General features: G+C 45.1%; 1 protein-coding gene across 7 annotated transcripts in view; it reads right to left on the bottom strand.

Moving 5' to 3' along the window:
* The window catches only part of FKBP6 (FKBP prolyl isomerase family member 6 (inactive)), a 90,914-nt gene extending 69,623 nt beyond the window's left edge, over window positions 1-21,291 (bottom strand). For 4 of the 7 annotated variants that reach the window (XR_014840255.1, XM_021086318.2, XM_005661974.4 and 1 more), the window contains exons 1-8: window positions 21,163-21,291; window positions 20,844-20,961; window positions 20,345-20,434; window positions 19,337-19,539; window positions 17,737-17,856; window positions 9,940-10,134; window positions 9,701-9,810; window positions 8,503-8,595 (exon numbers count right to left, since the gene is read on the bottom strand). Coding sequence is in view for 6 of the 7 variants with exons in the window: in XM_021086318.2 (XP_020941977.1) it covers window positions 8,505-8,595; window positions 9,701-9,810; window positions 9,940-10,134; window positions 17,737-17,856; window positions 19,337-19,539; window positions 20,345-20,434; window positions 20,844-20,961; window positions 21,163-21,219 (984 nt within the window). In the remaining variant the exon portion in view is untranslated. Of the gene's footprint in view, window positions 1-5,963; window positions 8,596-9,700; window positions 9,811-9,939; window positions 10,135-17,736; window positions 17,857-19,336; window positions 19,540-20,344; window positions 20,435-20,843; window positions 20,962-21,057 lie in introns of those variants that run through there. The other 3 variants (XM_085016831.1, XM_085016830.1, XM_085016829.1) reach the window with 2 other exon arrangements.

The following is a 21,291-nucleotide window of genomic DNA, read 5'->3' as shown; positions in this document are numbered from 1 at the left end:
GACAAGAGCTAACACCTCTCCTTCTGAAACTATTTCTTTTTTTTTTCTTTTTGCATTTTCTTGGGCAGCTCCTGCAGTATATGGAGGTTCCCAGGCTAGGGGTCTAATCAGAGCTGTAGCTACTGGCCTACGCCAGAGCCACAGCAATGCAGGATCCGAGCCATGTCTGCGACCTACACCATAGCTCACAGCAACGCCGGATCCTTAACTCACTGAGCAAGGGCAGGGATCAAACCCGCAACCTCATGGTTCCTAGTTGGATTTGTTAACCACTGTGCCACTACGGGAACTCCCTGAAACTATTTCAAAAAACTGCAGAGGAAGGGATACTCCCAAACTCATTCTATGAGGCCACCATCACCATCACCCTGATACCAAAACCAAAGATTCCACAAAAAAAGAAAACTACAGGCCAATTTCACTAATAAACATCAATGCAAAAATCCTCAACGAAATACTAGCAAACCACATCCAACAATACATTAAAAGGATTATACATCATGATCAAGTGGGATTTATCCCAGGGATGCAAGGGTTCTTCAGTATCCACAAATCCATCAGTGTGATACACCACATTAACAAACTGAAGAATAAAAACCATATGATCCTCTCAATAGACACGGAAAAAGCCTCTGACAACATCCAACACCCATTTCTGATAAAAACCCTTCAGAAAGTGGGTGTAACAGGAACCCACCTCAACATGATAAAGGCCATTTATGACAAACCCACAGCAAACATCATTCTCAATGGTGAAAAGCTGAAAGAATTCCCTCTGAGATCAGGAACAAGACAAGGATGTCCGCTCTCGCCACTACTATTCAATATAGCTTTGGAAGTCCTAGCCACAGTAATCAGAAAAGTAAAAGAAATAAAAGGAATCCAAATTGGAAAGGAAGAAGTAAAACTATCCCTATTTGCAGATGACATGATAATATACCTAGAGAATCCTAAAGACTCTACCAGAAAACTGTTGGAGCTCATCCACGAATTTGGCAAAGTCGCGGGATACAAAATTAACACACAGAAATCGAAGGCATTTCTATACACTAACAATGAAAGAGCAGAAAAGGAAATTTGGGAAGCAATCCCGTTTACCATCGCATCCAAAAGAATAAAATACCTAGGAGTAAACCTACCTAAAGAGACAAAAGACCTGTACTCTGAAAACTATAAGACACTGATGAAAGAAATCAAAGATGACACAAATAGATAGAAAGACATACCATGCTCGTGGATTGGAAGAGTTAATATTATCAAAATGACTCTACTACCCAAGGCAATCTACAGATTCAATGCAATCCCTATCAAATTATCAAGGACATTTTTTCATAGAACTCGAACAAAATATTTTAAAGTTTGTTTGGAGGTACCAAAGACCCAGAATAGCCAAAGACATCCTGAAAAAGAAAAATGGAGCTGGAAGAATCAGGCTCCCTGACTTCAGACTACACTACAAAGCAACAATCATCAAAACCGCATGGTACTGGCACAAAGACAGACATATAGATCAGTGGAACAGGATAGAAAGCCCAGAATTAAACCCACGCACCTACAGCCAACTAATCTAAGACGAAGGAGGCAAGGATATACAATGGAGAAAGGACAGCTTGTTCAATAAGTGGTGCTGGGAAAACTGGACAGCCACATGGAAAAGAATGAAATGAGAACACTCCCTAACACCATACACAAAAATAAACTCCAAATGGATTAAAGACCTAGATATAAGATCAGACACTATAAAACTCTTAGAGGAAAACATAGGCCAAACACTCTCGGACATAAACAACAGCAACATCTTCTCAGATCCACCTATCAGAGTATTGACAATAAAAACAAAAATAAACAAATGGGACCTAATCAAACCTCAAAGTTTCTGCAAAGAAAAGGAAACCCTAAACAACACAAAAAGACAACCCACAGAACGGGAGAACATCTTTGCAAGTGAATCCACTGACAAGGGATTAATCTCCAAAATTTATCAACAATTTCTGCAGCTCCATACCAAAAAAACAAACAAGCCTATCAAAAAATGGGCAGAAGATCTAAACAGACAGTTCTCCAAAGAAGACATATAGATGGCTGAGAAACACATGAAAGGATGTTCATCATCACTCATTATTAGAGAGATGCAAATCAAAACCACTCTGAGGTACCACCTTACACCAGCCAGAATAGCCATCATCAAAAAGTCTACAAACAATAAGTGCTGGAGAGGGTGTGGAGAAAAAGGAACCCTAGTACACTGTGGGTGGGATTGTAAATTGGTGCAGCCACTGTGGAAAGTAGTATGGAGATGCCTCAGAAAACTAAACATAGAACTACCATTTGATCCATTCCACTCCTGGGCATCTATCCAGAGAAAACCACGACTCACAAAGACACATGTATTCCCATGTTCACTGCAGCACTATTTACAAGAGCCAAGACATGGAAACCACCTAAATGTCCATCGATAGAGGAGTGGATCAAGAAGATGTGGTACATATACACAATGGAATACTACTCAGCCATTAAAAAGAACGAAATACCAGCATTTTTTGCAACATGGATGGACCCAGAAATCATCATGCTAAGTGACATCAGCCATACAATGAGACACCAACATCAAATGCTTTCACTGACATGTGGAATCTGAAAAAAGGACAGATTGAACTTCTTTGCAGAACAGATGCTGACCCACAGACACTGAAAAACTTAGGGTCTCCAGAGGAGACAGTTTGGGGGGTGGGGGGGTGTACCTGGGCTGTGGGATGGAAATCCTGTGAAATCAGATTGTTATGATCATTATACAACTACAGATGTGATAAATTCATTTGAATAATAAAAAAAAGAAAAAAAAACAATAAATGCTGGAGAAAGTCTGGAGAAAGGGTTCCTCTTACACTGCTGGTGGGAATGTAACCTGGTACAAGCACTATAGAGCAAACCATGGACGTTCCTTCAAAAACTAAACATGATTCGATCCCTAGCCCGGGAACCTCCATATGCCACGGGAGTGGCCCAAGAAATAGCTAAAAAAAGACAAAAACACACACACACACAAAACTAAACATGAGAGTTCCCATCATGGCTCAGCAGTTAACGAACCTGACTAGTATTCATGAGGATGCTAGTACGATCCCTAGCCTTGCTCAGTAGGTTAAGGGTCCAGCATTGCCATGAAGTGTGGCACAGGCCGTCGGCTAAAGCTCTGATTGGACCCCTAGCCTAGGAACCTCCATATGCCATGGGTGTATCCCTAAAAAAAACAAACAAAACCCCACAAGTTGACACAACACTATAATAAACCAGCTGTAATGGAAAAGATAAAAATAATTTAAAAGAAAAATAATAATAATTTTAAAAAACCAAATATAGAGCTACCATATGATCCAGCGATCCCACTCCTGGGCATCTATCCAGAGAAAACTCTAATTCAAAAAGATACATGCACCCCAATGTTCACAGTAGCACTATTTACAATAACCAAGACATGAGGGCAACCTAAAATTCCATCAACAGAGGACTGGATAAAGAAGACGTGGTATACATATACAATGGGACATTACTCAACCATAAAAGAGCATGAAATAATGCCATTTGCAGCAACATGTATGGACCTAGAGCGTATCATACTAAGTGAAGTCAAATAGAGAAAGACAAATATCATAAGACCATTAATATGTGGAGCCTAAAAAAATGATATAAGAGAATTTACAAAATAGAAACAGACTAAAAGATTTTGAAACCAAACTTATCTTTACCAAAGGGGAAATGTGAGGCGGGGATATATTAGGAGGTGAGGATTGATATATACACACTACTACATATAAAATAGCCGGGGAGTTCCCATTGTGGCACAGCAGAAACGAATCCGACTAGTATCCATGAGGATGCAGGTTTGATCCCCGGCCTTGTTCAGTGGGTCGGGGATCCAGCGTTGTGTAGGTCACAGACATGGCTCAGATCCTGTGTTGCTGTGGCTGTGGTATAAGCCAGCAACTGTAGCTCCGATTTGACCCCTAGCCTGGTAACTTCCATATGTCTAGGGAGCAGCTCTAAAAGGACAAAAAAAAAAAAAAAAAAAAAGACAGGTAACAGGGACCTAATAAATGTATTGCTCAGGGAAATTTACTCAAAACAATAACCTACAGAGGAAGAGAATCTGAAAAGGAATGTGTATAACTGACTTACTTTGCTGTACCCCTGAACTTAACACAACTTTGTAAGCCAGCTATATTGCAATAAAATTAAAAAAAAAATTATCCCCCGAAAAAGCCCTGCCCAGGCAGACAGAGCTCCTCCTGGTGAATTTTCCTACTATTTCATTCTTAAATGTGAATAAATAATCAACAAACACCAACCATTTATGGAAGGTCTACACATGAAAAAAAGATCAAAGCAAACAAAGAGAAACAAGTATTTCGGGAAATAAAAGAAAATGTGCAAGAATGGTCCTTACCTTTTAGAGATACATAAGGAAACACTTGTGGATGAAATGATTACAGGGATTTGCTTCCAATTAATTCAGCAGTGCTGGGGATGGGGGGAAGTGGGTGGGGTCGCAAATGAAAATACTGGCTTTATGCGGATAATTCTTAAAGCTAAATGTTGAATACATGGGGAAATCCTCACACAAAATTCTATTGGTTGAGGTTTTTCATACTATATGAAGCTTATTAAATTCACTACTATTGTGGATGGGGCTACGCAAGGTCTTAACCATGTAGAAAAAATCCACTTGTGCACGTTTGGATGTAATGTATACACACGTGGAACACGGCCTCCACGGCACTCCAAGCCACAGGAAAAGGTGTTTCAAAACAGCTTATCAAACATCAGCATGGGGTTTGCTATAAATATTTAGAGGTACATGAGTCAAAACCTCAATGACCTCTGTTGACTTTATCGGTTATCCTCAAGAATATTCCCCACCCAAATACACACTGAGGTGGTCGCTTGGGAGAACAGTGAGGAGGTTCCTCGAAAAACCGAAAACAGAGCTGCCATGTGATCCGGCAATCTTGCTCTTGGGCATTTATCTAGACAAAAGTACAACATGAGGGAGTTCCTACTGTGGCTCGGTGGAAACAAATCTGACTAGTGTTCACGAGGACTCGGGTTTGATCCTAGGACGTGGTGCGAGGAAGGGGTGCCACTCCTAGGACTCCACACACCCCAAACGAGGCCAGAGTCCTGCTTCAGAACTTTTCAAACTGGAGCTACGAGGTGGTTCAGGAAGAGGAGTGAGGTGGGGGTAAGGAAGAGCCCCCTTCTCTAATAGAAAGGCTGTGTAAATGGAGTCTGGGCTCTCCTTAGGGTGGGAGAGAATGAAGCAGAAATGAGATAGATTCCCTGAGGCCCTGAGAACTGCGGTCTCTACCTGCCCAAGTACTGGTGCTCTAGTCCTCCTTGAATTCTGTGAGCTACCCCAGGATCCACTCGGCACACCTCTTTTTCAGGGGACACTAGTTAAAGATGGGTTCCTGTTACTGGCAATAACATGAGTCCCGAAAGTCAAGACGAGAGCCAGCCTGAAGGGCATGGTTTCAAAGAGGCTGGGCTGGGAGTTCCCACCATGGCGCAGCAGAAAGGAATCTGACTAGTATCCATGAGGATGGAGGTTCAATCCCTGGCCTCACTCAGTGGGTTAAGGATCCAGCACTGCTATGAGCTGTGGTGCAGGTTGCAGACGCGGCTCAGATCTGGTGTTGCTGTGGCTGTGGTGCAGGCCAGTGGCTATAGCTCTGGTTCGACCGGTAGCCGAGGAATACCCATATGTCAGGGGTGTGGCCCTAACTAACATATGGGTAACTAACAGTAACTAACTTAACTAACTAAATAAAAACAAAGAAGTTGGGCTAGCACATCAGCTATTTCATACTTGATCCAACCAACATGTACTGAGCACCAATCACATGCTAGGCATGGTTCCCAATGCCAGAAGATACAGAGGTGAAAAAGACATGGTCTCTCATCTCAAAAACAGTCAGTCTATTGTCACGAGAGGCTTAGGGAATATAACTGAGAGAATGCTTGTTCCACCAGAAGTACCTAACGTCTTAGAAGACAAGTCAGTAGCATCTAACATCATAGATCACAAGAACCCATTTTTTCTTTTCATTTTTGGTCACCCCTCAGCATATGGAGTTCCCGGGTCAGGGGTCAGATCTGAGCCACAGGTACAACCTAAACAGCAGCTGTGGCAACGCCAGATCCTTAACCCACTGTGCTGGGCTGGAGATCAAACCTGCATCCCAGCACTCCCAAGACACCGCCAATCCCATTGCACCACAGGAGGAACTCCAAGAATCCATTTTAAATTGTCCTAATTAGGTTGGCAACATAATCGAAAAACTTGGACATTTAAAGTGACTAATTAGGCACAAGTGCAATAGACGAAAAGAGAGCAGAGAGACCACCAACCACACAAAAGCCAAAATGTGTTACAACCTCAGTGGCAATGGGAGTCTGGCAATCGTGGCCATTTCAGACGCTGGTGCAGCCACTGCCAGAGCTAAGACAAACTTGAGACTTAGGCATACTCGGGAAACCATCTAAAAACCAGTGGTTCCAGAACATCTGCCAGCCCCAAAAGCCTGGGAGTTGAGGACAATGGAAAAGAAACCTGTTACCCTGCTGGGTTTTCCAAGATCTGCTTCTAGGATGGACCCAGGAAGACCTGGACCTTCATTAAGGGCAGGACCTGCCAGCTTTCAGCCCCACATCCAGCAAAAAGTAGCCAGGCCTCCAGTTCTGATGGACATTGATAGTTGCCAAATGGCAAAAGTGCTCTAGCTCACATCTCAGCTCAGGAGACCTGCAAAGATGCCAACGTCCCCAAAAGACCTGAAGTCCAGGGTCAAAGGGTCATGGTCAGCGATGAAGGTGACGTTTATGTCTGATACCGACTGGCTCTTTCTGACGGGGCAGAGACAAGAGTTTACAGATCACTTAGGAAAGCGTCTGGGATGAATAGGCCTTTTCACTGCCTTCTGCTCTCAAGCCCCTTTTGTAGGAGACGGAGAAAGCCACAAAGGAGAGATTTATCACCATGAGCCTGCTCAGCAGCTGTTTTCTTGCTGTCTCTTGTTTAACTTCTCTCAAGAGAGCAGAGTTATCGACCCAGCTAAGCAGGTGTTTAAGGCAGGTGATTTTGTTTCCATTAATTTTCCGAATAGTGAAGCAGAGGAGAGGGTTAAGTCACGTGCTCCTGGGGAAACCAGAACCCTGAGCTCTAAGTCCTGGGGTGTGTGTCTGCTCCCTGCTGGGCCTGACACCATCTCATTTCCAGCTCTAAGAGCAAGTCGAACTTAGGAGTCACCGCCCATCCCCATCCTTGACATCTGCACCTCATCTTTTTTAAAAGTATGTTAGATGCAGAGTGAGGCTGGAGGCTTTAGGGTTTTGAGGAAAAACCGTAAGATTAGGAAAAGCATTACTGGAGTTCCCGTGGTGGCTCAGAGGAAACAAATCCGACTGGGAACCATGAGGTTGTAGGTTCAATCCCTGGCCTTGCTCAGTGGGTTAAGGATCTGGAGTGGCTGTGAGCTGTGGTGTAGGTTGGCAGCTTCAGCTCCGATTGGACTCCTAGTCTGGGAATCTCCATATGCCGCCAGTGTAGCCCTAAACAAAACAAAACAAGACGGAAAAAGAAAAGCATTATTTCCATCACTTGGGCAGACCATCACATTAACAACTATACTCAGTTTCACGTTCCACACCACTGTGAGGGGGCACGAATATACAACAGGAGAACATGTTTGTTTTCATTTAAGGCTTAAGGCTTCCCAAACCTATGAATTTAAACTCCAGCCCTGGATGGATGTTCCAAATCTTCTCTGTGATCCTCTGAGGAGGCCCACAGCACGTGCCCTCCTTCCAGACCAGTTATGCCATCAGCCCTGGGAAGGAGCACTGTTATCCTTCTGGAGGCACCACTATTCATGGGGGGAGGCTGGGGACAGCCATGTTTCCTCAAACAGATGGTCCCTGGATTAGGATGGTCTGACTCATAACATCTCCACTTTAGGATGTTGTGAAAGTGATATGCATTCAGTATAAACAACTTGAAACTTTGAATTTTGATCTCTTCCCAGCCTAGCAACACGCGGCCACATACCCTCTCATGATACCGGGCAGTGAGCCGCAGCTCCCAGGCGACCCGGTGATCACGAGAGTCAACAACTGATACACACACGTCCGTTCTGCACCCAAACCACCATTCTGTTTTGCTTTTAGTACAGTATCCAATGAATTACGTAAGACAGTCGGCGCTTTCTTATAAAACAGGCTTTCTGTGAGACGATCAGGCCCACCTGCAGGCTAATGTCAGCGTTCAGAGAGCATTTGAGGCCGGCAAGGCTGAGGTAGGCATTCTAGCAGGTTAAAAGCATTAAATGCAGTTTTGACTTAATGTTTTCAATTTACAATGGGTTCGTTAGGATTTAATCCTACCGTTACAAGCAAAAGCTCCATACTAGACAAAATCTGGAAGCTGTGTTTCAGCCCTTTGTTTACCTTCAGTTTTCTCCTGCCGCAGGGCCACTGTCACAAGGAGCAAACATTCGGTGACACATTTCTTTCTCTTTATCCACGTAGTCCCTGTAATAGCTGTAGGGAGAAACACACAGGAGTTAGAAAAAGCCTGTCCTTGTGGGAGGTGACACCTGGTGGCTGGAATTCTCCATTCAGGTTCAGAAACACTGACAATTCTGCAGGCCTTAAACCAAACTGGGGTGGGGTAGAAGGCAGGGAGAAAGAGGAGGCTCCCAAAGGCTGTTCAGGAAGCCCCTGGACAAAAAGCCCAAGGCACCTTCCAAGGCCCAGGCCACTGTCACTGAGGCTGCCTGATGAGTCCTGCCAGGCCATACCTCACGCCCAAAGGCCTCTAACTTAGCTTGAGGTTTCCCTGCTAAAGAATGGTCAGATTCCAAAATTCCTACTTGAAAGGGGATTTTAAAATACTGGAAAGAAAACTGCTGGAAAATATTAGAGGCCTGAAATGCAAATATCCAGACCCATGTTTAAGAGGTACACACACTTCAGACTTTGTGTGTATGTCAAGAAATCTTTAACTAGCAACCTGGATTAAGTATTTACAAATGTTAACAAGAGCAGAAAAATCTCACCAATAAAAGGAACAAAAGAACACCTAAAAAACAAAAACACCACAGTGGTTATAATGCGAGGTGATGGAATTATGGGTGATTATGCTGATATTGAACCACGTTCAAAGTTGTCTATACCGAACATGCAACGTCTACAATCAGAAAAAGTTACATTACTGAAAGGCTGCTATCCATGTCTCCTGGGTAACAAGACAGTCACACTAAGCGTTTGACTCAAACCTCAAAGAGCCACTTCGGATCAAACCAGCTCCTCTAAGACATCTTTCTGCAGCCAGTTGAGAACAGCAGTTCTTGGCAGCAAGTTGAAGAGTTCCTGAAGAACCCTGCTCTGTTTAAGAGCCACCTTGGCCACCTCTTTAGGGTGCTTACTGGTCAGGTGGACTGGGAGGCGGGCATGTGTGGCTAGGTTTGTCTTACGCGCCCCTACTACCCTGGAGCTGCGGTTAGGGTGCTGAGCACTTCATAAAGTCAGCTCTAGGGGGCACTGCCTCCTAACACATGCTGGACAGCATCAACCAGTCCTTTACCCAAGCGGACAGGCCAGAGCGGCAGACAGCCACACCACACGTTTTGGTTCGCAATCTCACCTGGCCAGTTTCTTCAGCTCATTATTGATGTCATGATTGAAGGGCTGTTCCTTCTGGGCTCGGACTAGGAAATCCCGGGCCTTCAGATACTCAGTCATGAGGAGACAGGCCTGTCAAAAGGACAGAATTTTAAAAGCACACTTTAGGAAAGACAGCACTTCTGCAGTGCCCAAATTGAACAAACACCACTGATGCCTTTTCTTGGGCATTCATTCCCAAGCACCTGCCTTCCAACTCACCTGTCCACACCGGAAGAGGGCCTTGGCATTCTTCTGGTCAATGATCAGAGCCTGCTCTCCATAGCGCAGGGCCATGGCGGGTCGCTCCAGCTTCAGGTACACAAAGGACAAGTTAAGGAGAACCAGCAGCTTGGCGGTCTCCACCAGGTGCTGCTCCTCAGAGGGTGCTGATCGGCGGTGGAGAAGCACTAAGGCCTGTGGAGAGGGAGGACATGCGGTCAAGAGGAGGTGGTCTAACATACAGAAAATCCCTAAAATCCACACACCCAAAAAACAAAACTGCTAGAGCTAAAATGATTCAGCAGAGTTGTAGGACACAAGATCAACACACTAATTAGCTGTATTTCTTTACTCTGACAATAAATAATCTGAAAATGAAATTTATGAAAACTCCCTTGGAGTTCTCTTGTGTTGGATCCAGCATTGCCACTGCAGCAACTTGGGTTGCTGCTGTGGCATGGGTTTGATCCCTGACCTGGGAACTGCCACACGCCATGGGTGTAGCCAAAAAAAAAAGAAAAGGAAACAACTCCATTCACAGTAACATCAAAAGATAAATGGCAATAAATTTGAAGAGAAAGATGGCTGGCTGATGTTTAATAAAAATCATTATAACCATCAGCTCCTGGTTTCAGTTGACAAGATATAATGGTTTACTGCTGTCATTGTCCATGCCTACAGATAACTTGATTCTTAAATAAAAAGACATTTGCACATTCCTGGGGAAAAAAAAAAAAGTAAAATGACAACCCACAGAACGGGAGAAAATATCTGCAAATCATATTTGTTAAAGGTCCAGTATCCAGAATCAAGAACCTTTACAATTCAATAATAAAGACCACCAAATTAAAAATGGGCAAAGGATTTGAATAAACACGTCTCCAAAGAATACACAGATAATAAGCATACAAAAAGACATTCAGCATCATCAGTCATTAGGGAAATGCAAAGTAACAATGAGACCACTTCACACCAACTAGGATAGCTGCAATTTTTACAAATGGAAGCTAAGTGTTGGCAAAGATGTGGAGTACTTGAAACCCTGGTATTGTTGGAAGGAATGTGAAAAGTTGCACTCATCATGGAAAATAGTCTGGCAGTATTTCAAAAAGTTAAATAGACTCGTCATATGACTTAGGAATTGTGCTCTTAGGTATATACCCAAGAGAGCTGAAAACATGAGTCTACACACACACACACACAAAATGTACACGAATGTTCACAGCAACATTCATAATAGCCAAAACACAGAAACAACCCAAATGTCCACGAAATGATGAACAAAGACAGTAAGATCTACACAACAGGGAGTTCCCGTCGTGGCGCAGTGGTTAACGAATCCGACTAGGAACCATGAGGTTGCGGGTTCGGTCCCTGGCCTTGCTCAGTGGGTTGACAATCCGGCGTTGCCATGAGATGTGGTGTAGGTTGCAGACGCGGCTCGGATCCCGAGTTGCTGTGGCTCTGGTGTAGGCCAGTGGCTATAGCTCCAATTCGACCCCTGGCCTGGGAACCTCCATATGCCGTGGGAGCGGCCCAAGAAATAGCAAAAAGACGAGAAAAAAAAAAAAAAAAAAAGTGAAAGATGCCTCAAAAAAAAAAAAAAAAATCTACACAACAGAGTATGTAATTCAGCCATACAAAGTATGAAGTATAGGAGTTCTCATCGTGGCACAGTGGTTAACGAATCCGACTAGGAACCATGAGGTTGCGGGTTCGATCCCTGCCCTTGCTCAGTGGGTTAACGATCCGGCGTTGCCGTGAGCTGTGGTGTAGCTCGCAGATGCGGCTCGGATCCCGCATTGCTGTGGCTCTGGCGTAGGCTGGCAGCTACAGCTCCGATTAGACCCCTAGCCTGGGAACCTCCATAAGATGTGGGATTGGCCCTAGAAAAGGCAAAAAGCCCCCCCCAAAAAAAAAAAAAGTAATGAAGTACAGACACCTGTTACAAGATGGATAAACCCTGAAAACAGTGTGCTCAAAGAAGCCAGCCACAAAAGGACAAATATTTTATGATTCCAGTTATATGAGTGCCCATAACAGGCAAATTCATGGAGACAGAAAACAGAATAGAGATTACCAGGAGCTAGGGGAGGGGAAATGGGGCGTGACTGTTTTCAGATAAAGAACTTCTGTTTAATATGAAAAAGTTCTGGAAACAGGGAGTGTTGACGGTTGTACAACATTGTGAACGTACTTAATGCCATTGCATTGTATACCTAAAAGTACTTAAAATGGTAAATTTTATGTTATGCATATTTTACAGTTTTAAAAATAAATATTTTAAAAGGAATGAAGTGCTGGAGTTCCCGTCATGGAGCAGTGGTTGACAAATCCAACTAGGAACCATGAGGTTGTGGGTTCCGTCCCTGCCCTTGCTCAGTGGGTTAACGATCCGGCGTTGCCATGAGCTGTGATGTAGGTTGCAGACTCAGCTCGGATCCCGCGTTGCTGTGGCTCTGGTGTAGGCCGGCGGCTGCAGCTCCAATTTGACCCCTAGCCTGGGAACCTCCATGTGCTGCAGGAGCGGCCCAAAGAAATAGCAAAAAGACAAAAAGAAAAAAGGAATGAAGTGCTAATACATGCTACAACACAAACCTTGAAAAGATTTTTTGCTCAAACAAGCCAGACATGAAGGACTATGTATCTGATGATTCGATTTACATGAAATGTCCCAGATAAGCAAATCCGTAACATGGAAAGTAAAAAAGGGGCGTAGGAGGGAATGGTGAGTAACTGCTAATGGGTAGGGGGTTTCTTTTGGGGGTGATGAAATGTCCTGTGATTAGACAGTAGTAATGGCTGCACACTTTGGGACTACACTAAAAACCAGTGAATTGTGAAAGTGTGAATTTTATGGTATGTGAATCATACCGCAGCAACGATAAATAATAAATGGTTCTGGGAAAACTGGACAGCTACATGCAAAAAGAATCAAACAAGACTACCTTCTCACCCATACACAAAAAGTCAAAACGGACTAATGATTTAAAATATAAGACTTGAAACCATAAAACTTCTATCACAGGCAGTATGGTCTTTGACACTGGTCTAAGTAATATTTTTTGGATATATCTCTTCAGGTAGGGAAACAAAAGCAAAAATAAACATATGGACCACATGAACTTTTGGAGTTCCCATTGCAGCTCAGGGGTAATGAACCCGTTTAGTATCCATGAGGACAAGGGTTTGATCCCTCCATCTGCCCAGTGGGGTAAGGATCCCGAGTTATCTCGAGCTTCTGTGTAGGTCGCAGACTCGGCTTGGATCTGATGTTGCTATGGCGTAGGCCGGCAGCTGCAAATTAGACCCCTAACCTGGGAACTACCATATGCTGTGGGTGCAGCCCTAAAAGAGAGAGAGAGGAAAAAAAAAAAAAAAAAAAAAAAAAAAAAAGCTTTTGCACAGCAAAAGAAACTACCAAGAAAAAGAAAAGGCTACCAACAAATGGGAGAAGACACTTGCAAACAATATATCTGATGAGGGGTTGGTATCCAAAATATGCAAAGAATTCATACAACTCAACATGAAAAAAACCCAATTAAAAAAAATAGGCAGAAGATCCTCCTTTTTTCCAAAGAAGGCATATAAATGGCCAGGAGGCACAAATGAAAAGTTGCTCAGCAATCACTAATCATTAGAGAAATGCAAATCACAACTACAATGAGATATTACCTCACACATGTCAGAATGCCTATTATCAAAAAGACAACAGCCAACAAGTGCTGGCAAGGATGTAGAGAAAAGGGAACCCTCAGCACTGCTGGTGGAAATGTAAATTGGTGCCACCCCTATGGAAGACGGTATGGAGGTTATTTAAAAAATTAAAAATAGAACTACCATTTGATTCAGCAATTCCACTCCTGGGTATTTATCTGAAGAAAATAACATTAATTTGAAAAGATACATGTGCCCTATGTTCATTGCAGCATTATTTACAATAGTCAAGATATGGAAGCAACCTAAGTGCTCGAAAACAATACAGAAAATGTGGTATATATCTATATATACACAATAGGATATTATTCAGCCATAAAACAGAACAAAATCTAGCCATCCGTGACAGCAGGGATAGACCTAGAGGGTATCATGCTAAATGAAGTAAGTGAGAGATAAACACTGCACAATTTCACATATATGTGGAATCTAAAAAAATGAACAAAACTAACCAAACAGAAACAGAGTCATAGATACAGAGAACAAACATGTGGTTGCCAGAAGGGAGGAGGTGGGAGAAGGAGAGAAAAAGGTGAAGGAGATTAAGAGGTACAAACTTCTAGGTGCAAAATAAATGAGTCATAGGTACAAAATGTACCATGTGGGGAATACAGTCAATAATTACGTAGTATTCACAGTGACGGTAACTAAACTTAACATGATAATTTTGAAATGTAGAGAAATATCGAGTCACTATGTTATATAACAAACTAATGTAGTGTCGTGGTTCAGTTATGCTTCAAAAACAAAACAAACTCAGAAAAAGTGATCAGATTTGTGGTTATGAGAGGATGGAGAGGAGGAACTGGAAGAAGGCAGTCAAAGGTTCAAACTTTCAGGTTTTTTTTTGTTTTTTTTTTGTTTTTGCCTTTTTTTTTGCTATTTCTTTGGGCCGCTCCTTCGGCATATGGAGGTTCCCAGGCTACGGGTCCAATCGGAGCTGTAGCCACCGGCCTACACCAGAGCCACAGCAACGCAGGATCCGAGCCGCGTCTGCAACCTACACCACAGCTCATGGCAACGCCGGATCGTTAACCCACTGAGCAAGGGCAGGGACCAAACCCGCAACCTCATGGTTCCTAGTCGGATTCGTTAACCACTGCGCCACGACGGGAACTCCCCAAACTTCCAGTTATACGGTAAATTAGCACTGGTTATGAGATACAGCATGCTGAGTGTAATTAATGCTGCTTACTTTACATATGAAGGTCGTTAAGAGTAAATCCTAAGAGTTCTCATCACAAGTTCTTTTCTAGTTCTTCTCTCCCCGATTTTTAGGGCCACACCAGTGGCATATGAAAGTTCCCAGGAGAGGGGCTGAATTGGAGCTACAGCTGCCGGCCTACACCACAGCCACAACAACGCCAGAACCAAGCCGCATCTGTGACCTGCACCACAGCTCATGGCAATGCCGGATCTTTAACCCACTGAGCGAGGCCAAGGATCAAACTCCAATCCTCATGGATCCTATTCGGGTTCGTTAACTGCTGAGCCACGAAGGGAACTCCTCTAATTCTTTAATTGTACATCCAAGATGATGGAGGGTCCCTGAACTTACTGTGGTAACCATTTCATGATGTAAGTCACTTACTGTGCTGTATCCCTTAAAACTTACACGGTGATTTGTCAATTATATCTCAAAACTAGAAGAAAAGCACAGCACACAAATAGCACGAAAATTTAAGAACTCCAGAGAAAGAAAGATCCTTAAAATCTCTACAGAGAAAAACAATTAGGTCACACAGAAGGAACAGGAACTTAAAATGGTATCAGATTTTTTTTTTTTTTTGGTCTTTTTTGTCTTTTTAGGGCCTTGCCTGTGGCATGTGGAGGTTCCCAGGCTAGGGGTTGAATAGAAGCTGCAGCTGCCGGCCTACATCAGAGCCACAGCAATGTGGGATCCCAGCTGTGTCTGCGACCTACGCCAGACAGCTCATGGTAATGCCTTAACCCACTGAGCGAGGTCAGTGATCAAACCCGCGTCCTCATGGATGTTAGTCCAGTTCGTTAGCCACTGAGCCACAATGGGAACTCTGGTATCAGACTTAATAGCAATTGTAATGGTGAAAACAGAACAACATTCTTCTTGAAAAACCTGAGGAATGGGGACTCTATCCTGGAGTTCTTTTTCTTCTTTTTAGGACCACACCAGCAAATGGAAGTTCCCGGGCCAGGGGTAGAATAGGAGCTGCAGTTGCTGGCCTGTGCCATAGCCATAGCCACGCCAGATCTGAGCTATGTCTGTGAGCCATACCACAGCTTGTGCAACATTGAATCCTTAACCCACTGAGCAAGGCCAGGGATCGAACCCACATCCTTACGGATATTAGTCAGGTTCTTAAGCCGCTAGGCCATAACGGGAACTCCTGGAATTCTTTACTCAGCTATGCTACCTGTTCAGTGTAACAAAAGCATAAAGTATATCTTTAAAATACAAGGTTTTTTTACAGGAAAGGTTTTTTTCAAGTGAGCAGGCTCCCTCCTAAGAAACTTCACAAAGTTATAGTATCTGTGATTCAACCTGTGAGCCAAAATCTGTACCTTCTGGATTCAAGAAATCTGACCTTGTCCACATTCCAGAAGGCAACTGGCTCTCCCCTTCTCTCTCTCTGGGGTAAACGTGGCAGATGCTGTTAGATGCTCACCCCGTATCTCTCTCTGCTAACAGAGCCTCCGTTTCATTCAACGCAGCAACGTGCTAATCAAACTACACTTCCCAGGTGCCTATGCATATACCGCTAAGGGTGTCCATCTACCACGGGAAAAGCCAGTGAGATATAAAATAAGGTGGGGTGGGGGCAGATTCTGGAAGGTTCTTAACATAAATAAACACACTAGCCTCTTCGGCTCTCTCTTGTTCCTGCCCAGATGACCTTGTGATGCTGCAGGTTGAACAACCATCTTGGGGCGGGAGAGAACAAAGATACGTTTACCGGCAGCTGTGCAGAAAGACATCTGGAACTCGGCTCCCTGATGGCTTCGTGGAACCGCCACGCCAGCCCTGGACTGCCTCCCTTCCTCCACAGGGGAAACTGATGTCTCCGGTTTATGTGAAGTACTGTTTTTCAGGATTTTATGGCTTACAACTGATTGCAGCAAATCCTGAATGTTTAGGCTCAACATGCAGATGAGAAAAGTCCAAATGCCCCGAGACTCTAAGCTTTATCCTTTCTGCCTCTGGAACGTAGGGCACAGAGTTCAGCACACAGAAAGGGCTCATAATATCTCCTGAATTTGCTACAAAGCAAACAGTGAATTCCTGTCAGCATAACCTCCACACGAAACTAAGTCACAGTCAGAAGGTGGTGAGAATGAACTCAGAAATAAAGGAATGTCCACTGTCAAAGAGACATGAAATCAAGATGAGGTAGAGAAGTCAATTGGGAAGTGAGGATCCAAAACTAGAATGAAAAAATTTTAAATCTTTTTCTTAAAACACACATGCAGCTCAGTACAAAAAATAAGTGTCTGGCTCAATGGATTTTCACAACTTGAACACACCCGTGTAACCACATCCAGATCCAAACCCTGTGTCCCTCACCCAGTCTTTTTTAATGTCTTTTTAGGGCCTCACCCAGGGCATATGGAAGTTTCTAGGGCAGGGGTCTAATTGGAGTTGTAGTTGCCCGCCTATACCACAGGCACAGCAACTTGGGATCCAAGCCACATCTGCAACCTACACCACAGCTCACGGCAATGCTGAATCCTTAACCCACTGGGTAGGGCCAGGGATCAAACTCATGTCCTCACGGATACTAGTTGGGTTCATTACTCCAGAACTATAATGGGAACTCCTCACCTAGCCTTTAGTCCCCTGGCATGTGGATTTTTTTTTTGGCTGCACCTGTGGCATGTGGAAGTTCCCAGGCCAGAGACAGAACCTGCACAACAGTGACTCACATTGCTGGAGTGACAATGCCAGATCCTTAACCCACTGTGCCACAAGGAAACTCCTGGCATGCAGATTATTGAGATTTTTCTTAATGGCTGCACATGAGGAGTAGGGACAGAGACGAGGCCTCTATCTTTCAAATAAGGAAGTTTTCAAGGTTGAAACTTATACTTCTGAAGCATTCTTACCCGTTTATATCTCATTTTGGCATCATAGAATCGATTTTGGCGGAAAAGGTAGTTGCCAAACTCCCGTTCGGTAGCTGCCACTTTTAGGACCTTCTCGAGTGGAAACTGATCTTGTTGATCCTGAGGATCAAAGACAAGGACACTCAGGAAGAAAAAACTGAAAGCCCCCGTGCCACAAGGCCAGGGTCAGGACAGTTACCAGTTCTTCTCCTTTAGATTATGAACTTCTGTTCACTGTCACATGTGAGCTAGGTGTCTCTGAGAAGTCACCTCCGTGATTCTCAAAAGAAGGCACGGCAGGTCCGTGTCGCTACCGCTCCCGTTTTATAGACTACAGAGCCAAAAGGAAGCCTGTTACCTTAGGTCTCCCAGAGATGCTCCCTAAAACAGCAGTTTCTCAAGGGATTAGAAACCAATGGAACTTGCCAAGCATAAAAGCTGGGGCTCACATTTAACACGTCTTGGTCTGCCCAGTGCCCAGCTGGTCTTTCTGGCCATGATGCTCCCCCCAGGTACATACTGGACTCACCTTTTTACAGCTGCACCCATGGCTAAGGGTCAAATTGGAGCGGCAGCTGCTGGCCTACACCACAGCCACAGCAATATAGGATTCAAGTGGATCTGCCTACACCACAGGTTATAGCAACGGCAGATCCTCAGCCCACTGAGCAAGGCCAGGGATGGAACCCGCATCCTCATGGAAACTTAACCCCCTGAGCCACAGTGCGAACTCCTGTGTTGTGTTTTGTTTTGGAGAATATTTAATTTTTTTTTCACTGTGCCAGGTGGAAGTTTCCAGGCCAGGAACTGAACCCCAGCCGCAGCAATGACAACACTGAATCCTTAACCACTAGGCCGCCAGTAAAGTCAGATCTCTTGGCCCCATCCCCAAAGTTTCTAAATCAATACGGAAGAGGTGGGATACAGGTTATCTTCAAGAACCTCTGTTTTGCAGGAAAATGAGGAAAAGGCAAGATCCCTCGCCTGAGGTGGTGACAGTTTAGCTGGGGAGACATCATATACATATGTAAACCTGAGCTGGATATCAAAGGCCACATGGACAGTCAGGGCGAACAGCATGACAAGGACAGGACCTGACTGCTGGTGATTAGAAGACCTAGCTCTAAACTCTAAGGGATGAATTAAGTGAAAGACTACAAAGCAAAGGCAATTTTTTTTAAGTTATGGGGACAGAACCCATCTGTCCCAGTTTGCCTGGGATTGTCCCAGTTTACACCTGATGTCCTGCTATAATAAATTATATGGTCACCCTAGTCAGGATCTATCAATGCTTGATTTGCTGGAAACCACTGTTGAGAAACAAATGTTCACTGTCTTGCAGGGAGAGCTAGACAAACAGTGACTAAGAGACCAGCTCAAGCTGCTAGTCCCTAGCAGACTCTCAGCCTAGCACACATGCCTACACATGAAGCCAGAACTAAGACAGACAAATACTAACAAGTGGGGAACTCCCCGCCCCCACCCCCCAGGGCCTCAGTGGAACCTGGGGCTGAGGATCATTAGCAGATAAGGATAATTACCGAAATACAAACCCATCCCATTCTCTCTTAAGTGCTGACATCTGTGCCCCAGGACTCACCACCGAGAGGGCACAAAACTTGTCCGACTCAGCAGAGTCCAGGAAGTCAAGCAGCTCAATCTCAAATAGGACGGTGGTGTTTGGGGGGATCAGGGGAGGACAGCCCAGTGTTCCGTAGGCGTAGGTCGGTTTGAACAGGAACCTTGCCAGCTCTCCTCTCCGCATGCTCAGAAGGCCCAGCTCCATGCCCCAAAGTGTGATGTCTGGAAGAAGGGACCAGAAGCATGGTGGAAGCCGACCCAGTATCTTGTTCCAATGCCAATGACTTTCTTCCCCCTTCCAGGTCCACATCTCTCTGCATGGTATCTCCAGCCTTTCTACACTGTGGTCCCAACACGCTTCTCAGCCTTGTTTCCCTACCACCACCACCTCCGTCCCAGACCTTAACTCCTCTAGGCTCTGCAGCAGCCTTCGTCCATGAAGTTCCTTCTTCCTCCAGTGTTGCCCCCGCCCCCACCCATGCCCAGCTTCTACCTTGGGGGGATTGCTATTCAAACGTTAGGGATCATGTCAAATGCCCCCTCTTCCATGAAGCCTTCCCTGAACCTCCCAGCTGGAATTAACTCTACCTTCAATTGAGCACTGCCACAAAATATGGCTTACACTTCCTAGAAACTCCACCAGTTTAGCTGTCTGGAATATGTTAATCTCCCTCCCCCACACTGGCCCCAGACCTTCTAATCCTCAGTACCTCCTCTCTTTTCCCTGTGCTTTGGAGGTAGCAGGCATTCAATAGGTGTTGACTTAATCAACTAGCAAAGAAAAGTGTAGCACCCAATATTTAAGTCAGGCTGCAAAGATAACTCTGCCAGCAAGGCCATCTCCCAAACACCTATGTCTCAAGGAGGGAAGCATGGAAGACAACAGGGCTGGTTTAGCAAAGCCCAGCCTCAGAAAACCAACTCAAAGAATCAGCGCTCCAGATCATTCTGTGGTCTTAGGGTGTTGCCCTCATTAGGGCAATTCCCCAAATGATCACTTCTTTTCCAGCTCTGTTTCTGAACTTACCCTCCCCAAGTTTCATGAGCCGAGGAGTTTTCCTAAAGCAGTTAGAATCAAAAGGCTTGTCCATGTGCTCCAGATATCCAGAATATTTCACTGGGACAGAAGAAAGAGATAGTGGGAGGTAAACGGACCAAAGACACCCTCACCGCCCTATCAAATTTCCTTAATTGTCCCACAAAAATAATGGAAGTACCAGCTGCCCTTAAACTGCCCCTCACCAGGAGTGATTGGAAAAATCTTCGCTCAACGTTTGGAGGCCTGCCCACAGGCTCTGAGGTTCGAGAGCTGGGCTGGTGGGATCCCTTGTTCTCCGTAGTCCCATTACAAAGGGGTAAGGGGTTCCCTCCTTATCCCTTAAGACGCCAATTATAACAAAACTCATGTTTTAAACGTGGCCTCCAAAATCAAAGTGCAGAGCCAAGCCTGGTGCCCAACACCCGCCAACACTTGGGCACTGCCAGCTTCCCGAGGGTGGACGGCAGGCGGGTCTGCGGTCCGTTACCGAGCACCGAAGCGTCGGGTGTCACCAGCTCTCCAGTCCCCTCTCGGATGACATCCTTCAACACGCCCCGGTCCCCGGAGATGTCCAGCATCCTCTGACTTAACCGCTGGTACAGAGACTGGTGGGGGAATGAAACACAGAGTCTCAGAGCCCGGGGCTGGCGCCCCGACTCCGGCGGCCAAGGCCCCTGCCTCTCCAGCGCCCGGGCCCTCACCTGGCTGGGGGCGACGTCCCTTTGCAAGGCTCCCGGGTTCCGGGCGCTGCCCCCATCTCTGCGCGGCACCCCCCCCCCCCGCGGCGGCTCGGCGCCCCTTTATACCTGACCGTCCGCACCCGACCGCGGTGTTCCTTTCAGGGACCGCGAAGAGCCGCTCATGGCTCCGCTCCAAACGCCGCCAACCGCCCTCAGGGAGCGCGCACGCGCGGGAGAGTGGCAAGGCACGTGACC

This window comes from Sus scrofa, chromosome 3 (assembly GCF_054392235.1).
Source record: "Sus scrofa isolate SSC_HxYL_T2T_F1_AM1 chromosome 3, Sscrofa_HxYL_maternal_Yorkshire_Landrace_v2.0, whole genome shotgun sequence".
NCBI lineage: Eukaryota > Metazoa > Chordata > Mammalia > Artiodactyla > Suidae > Sus > Sus scrofa.
This window is presented reverse-complemented; position numbering and strand designations above follow the sequence as displayed.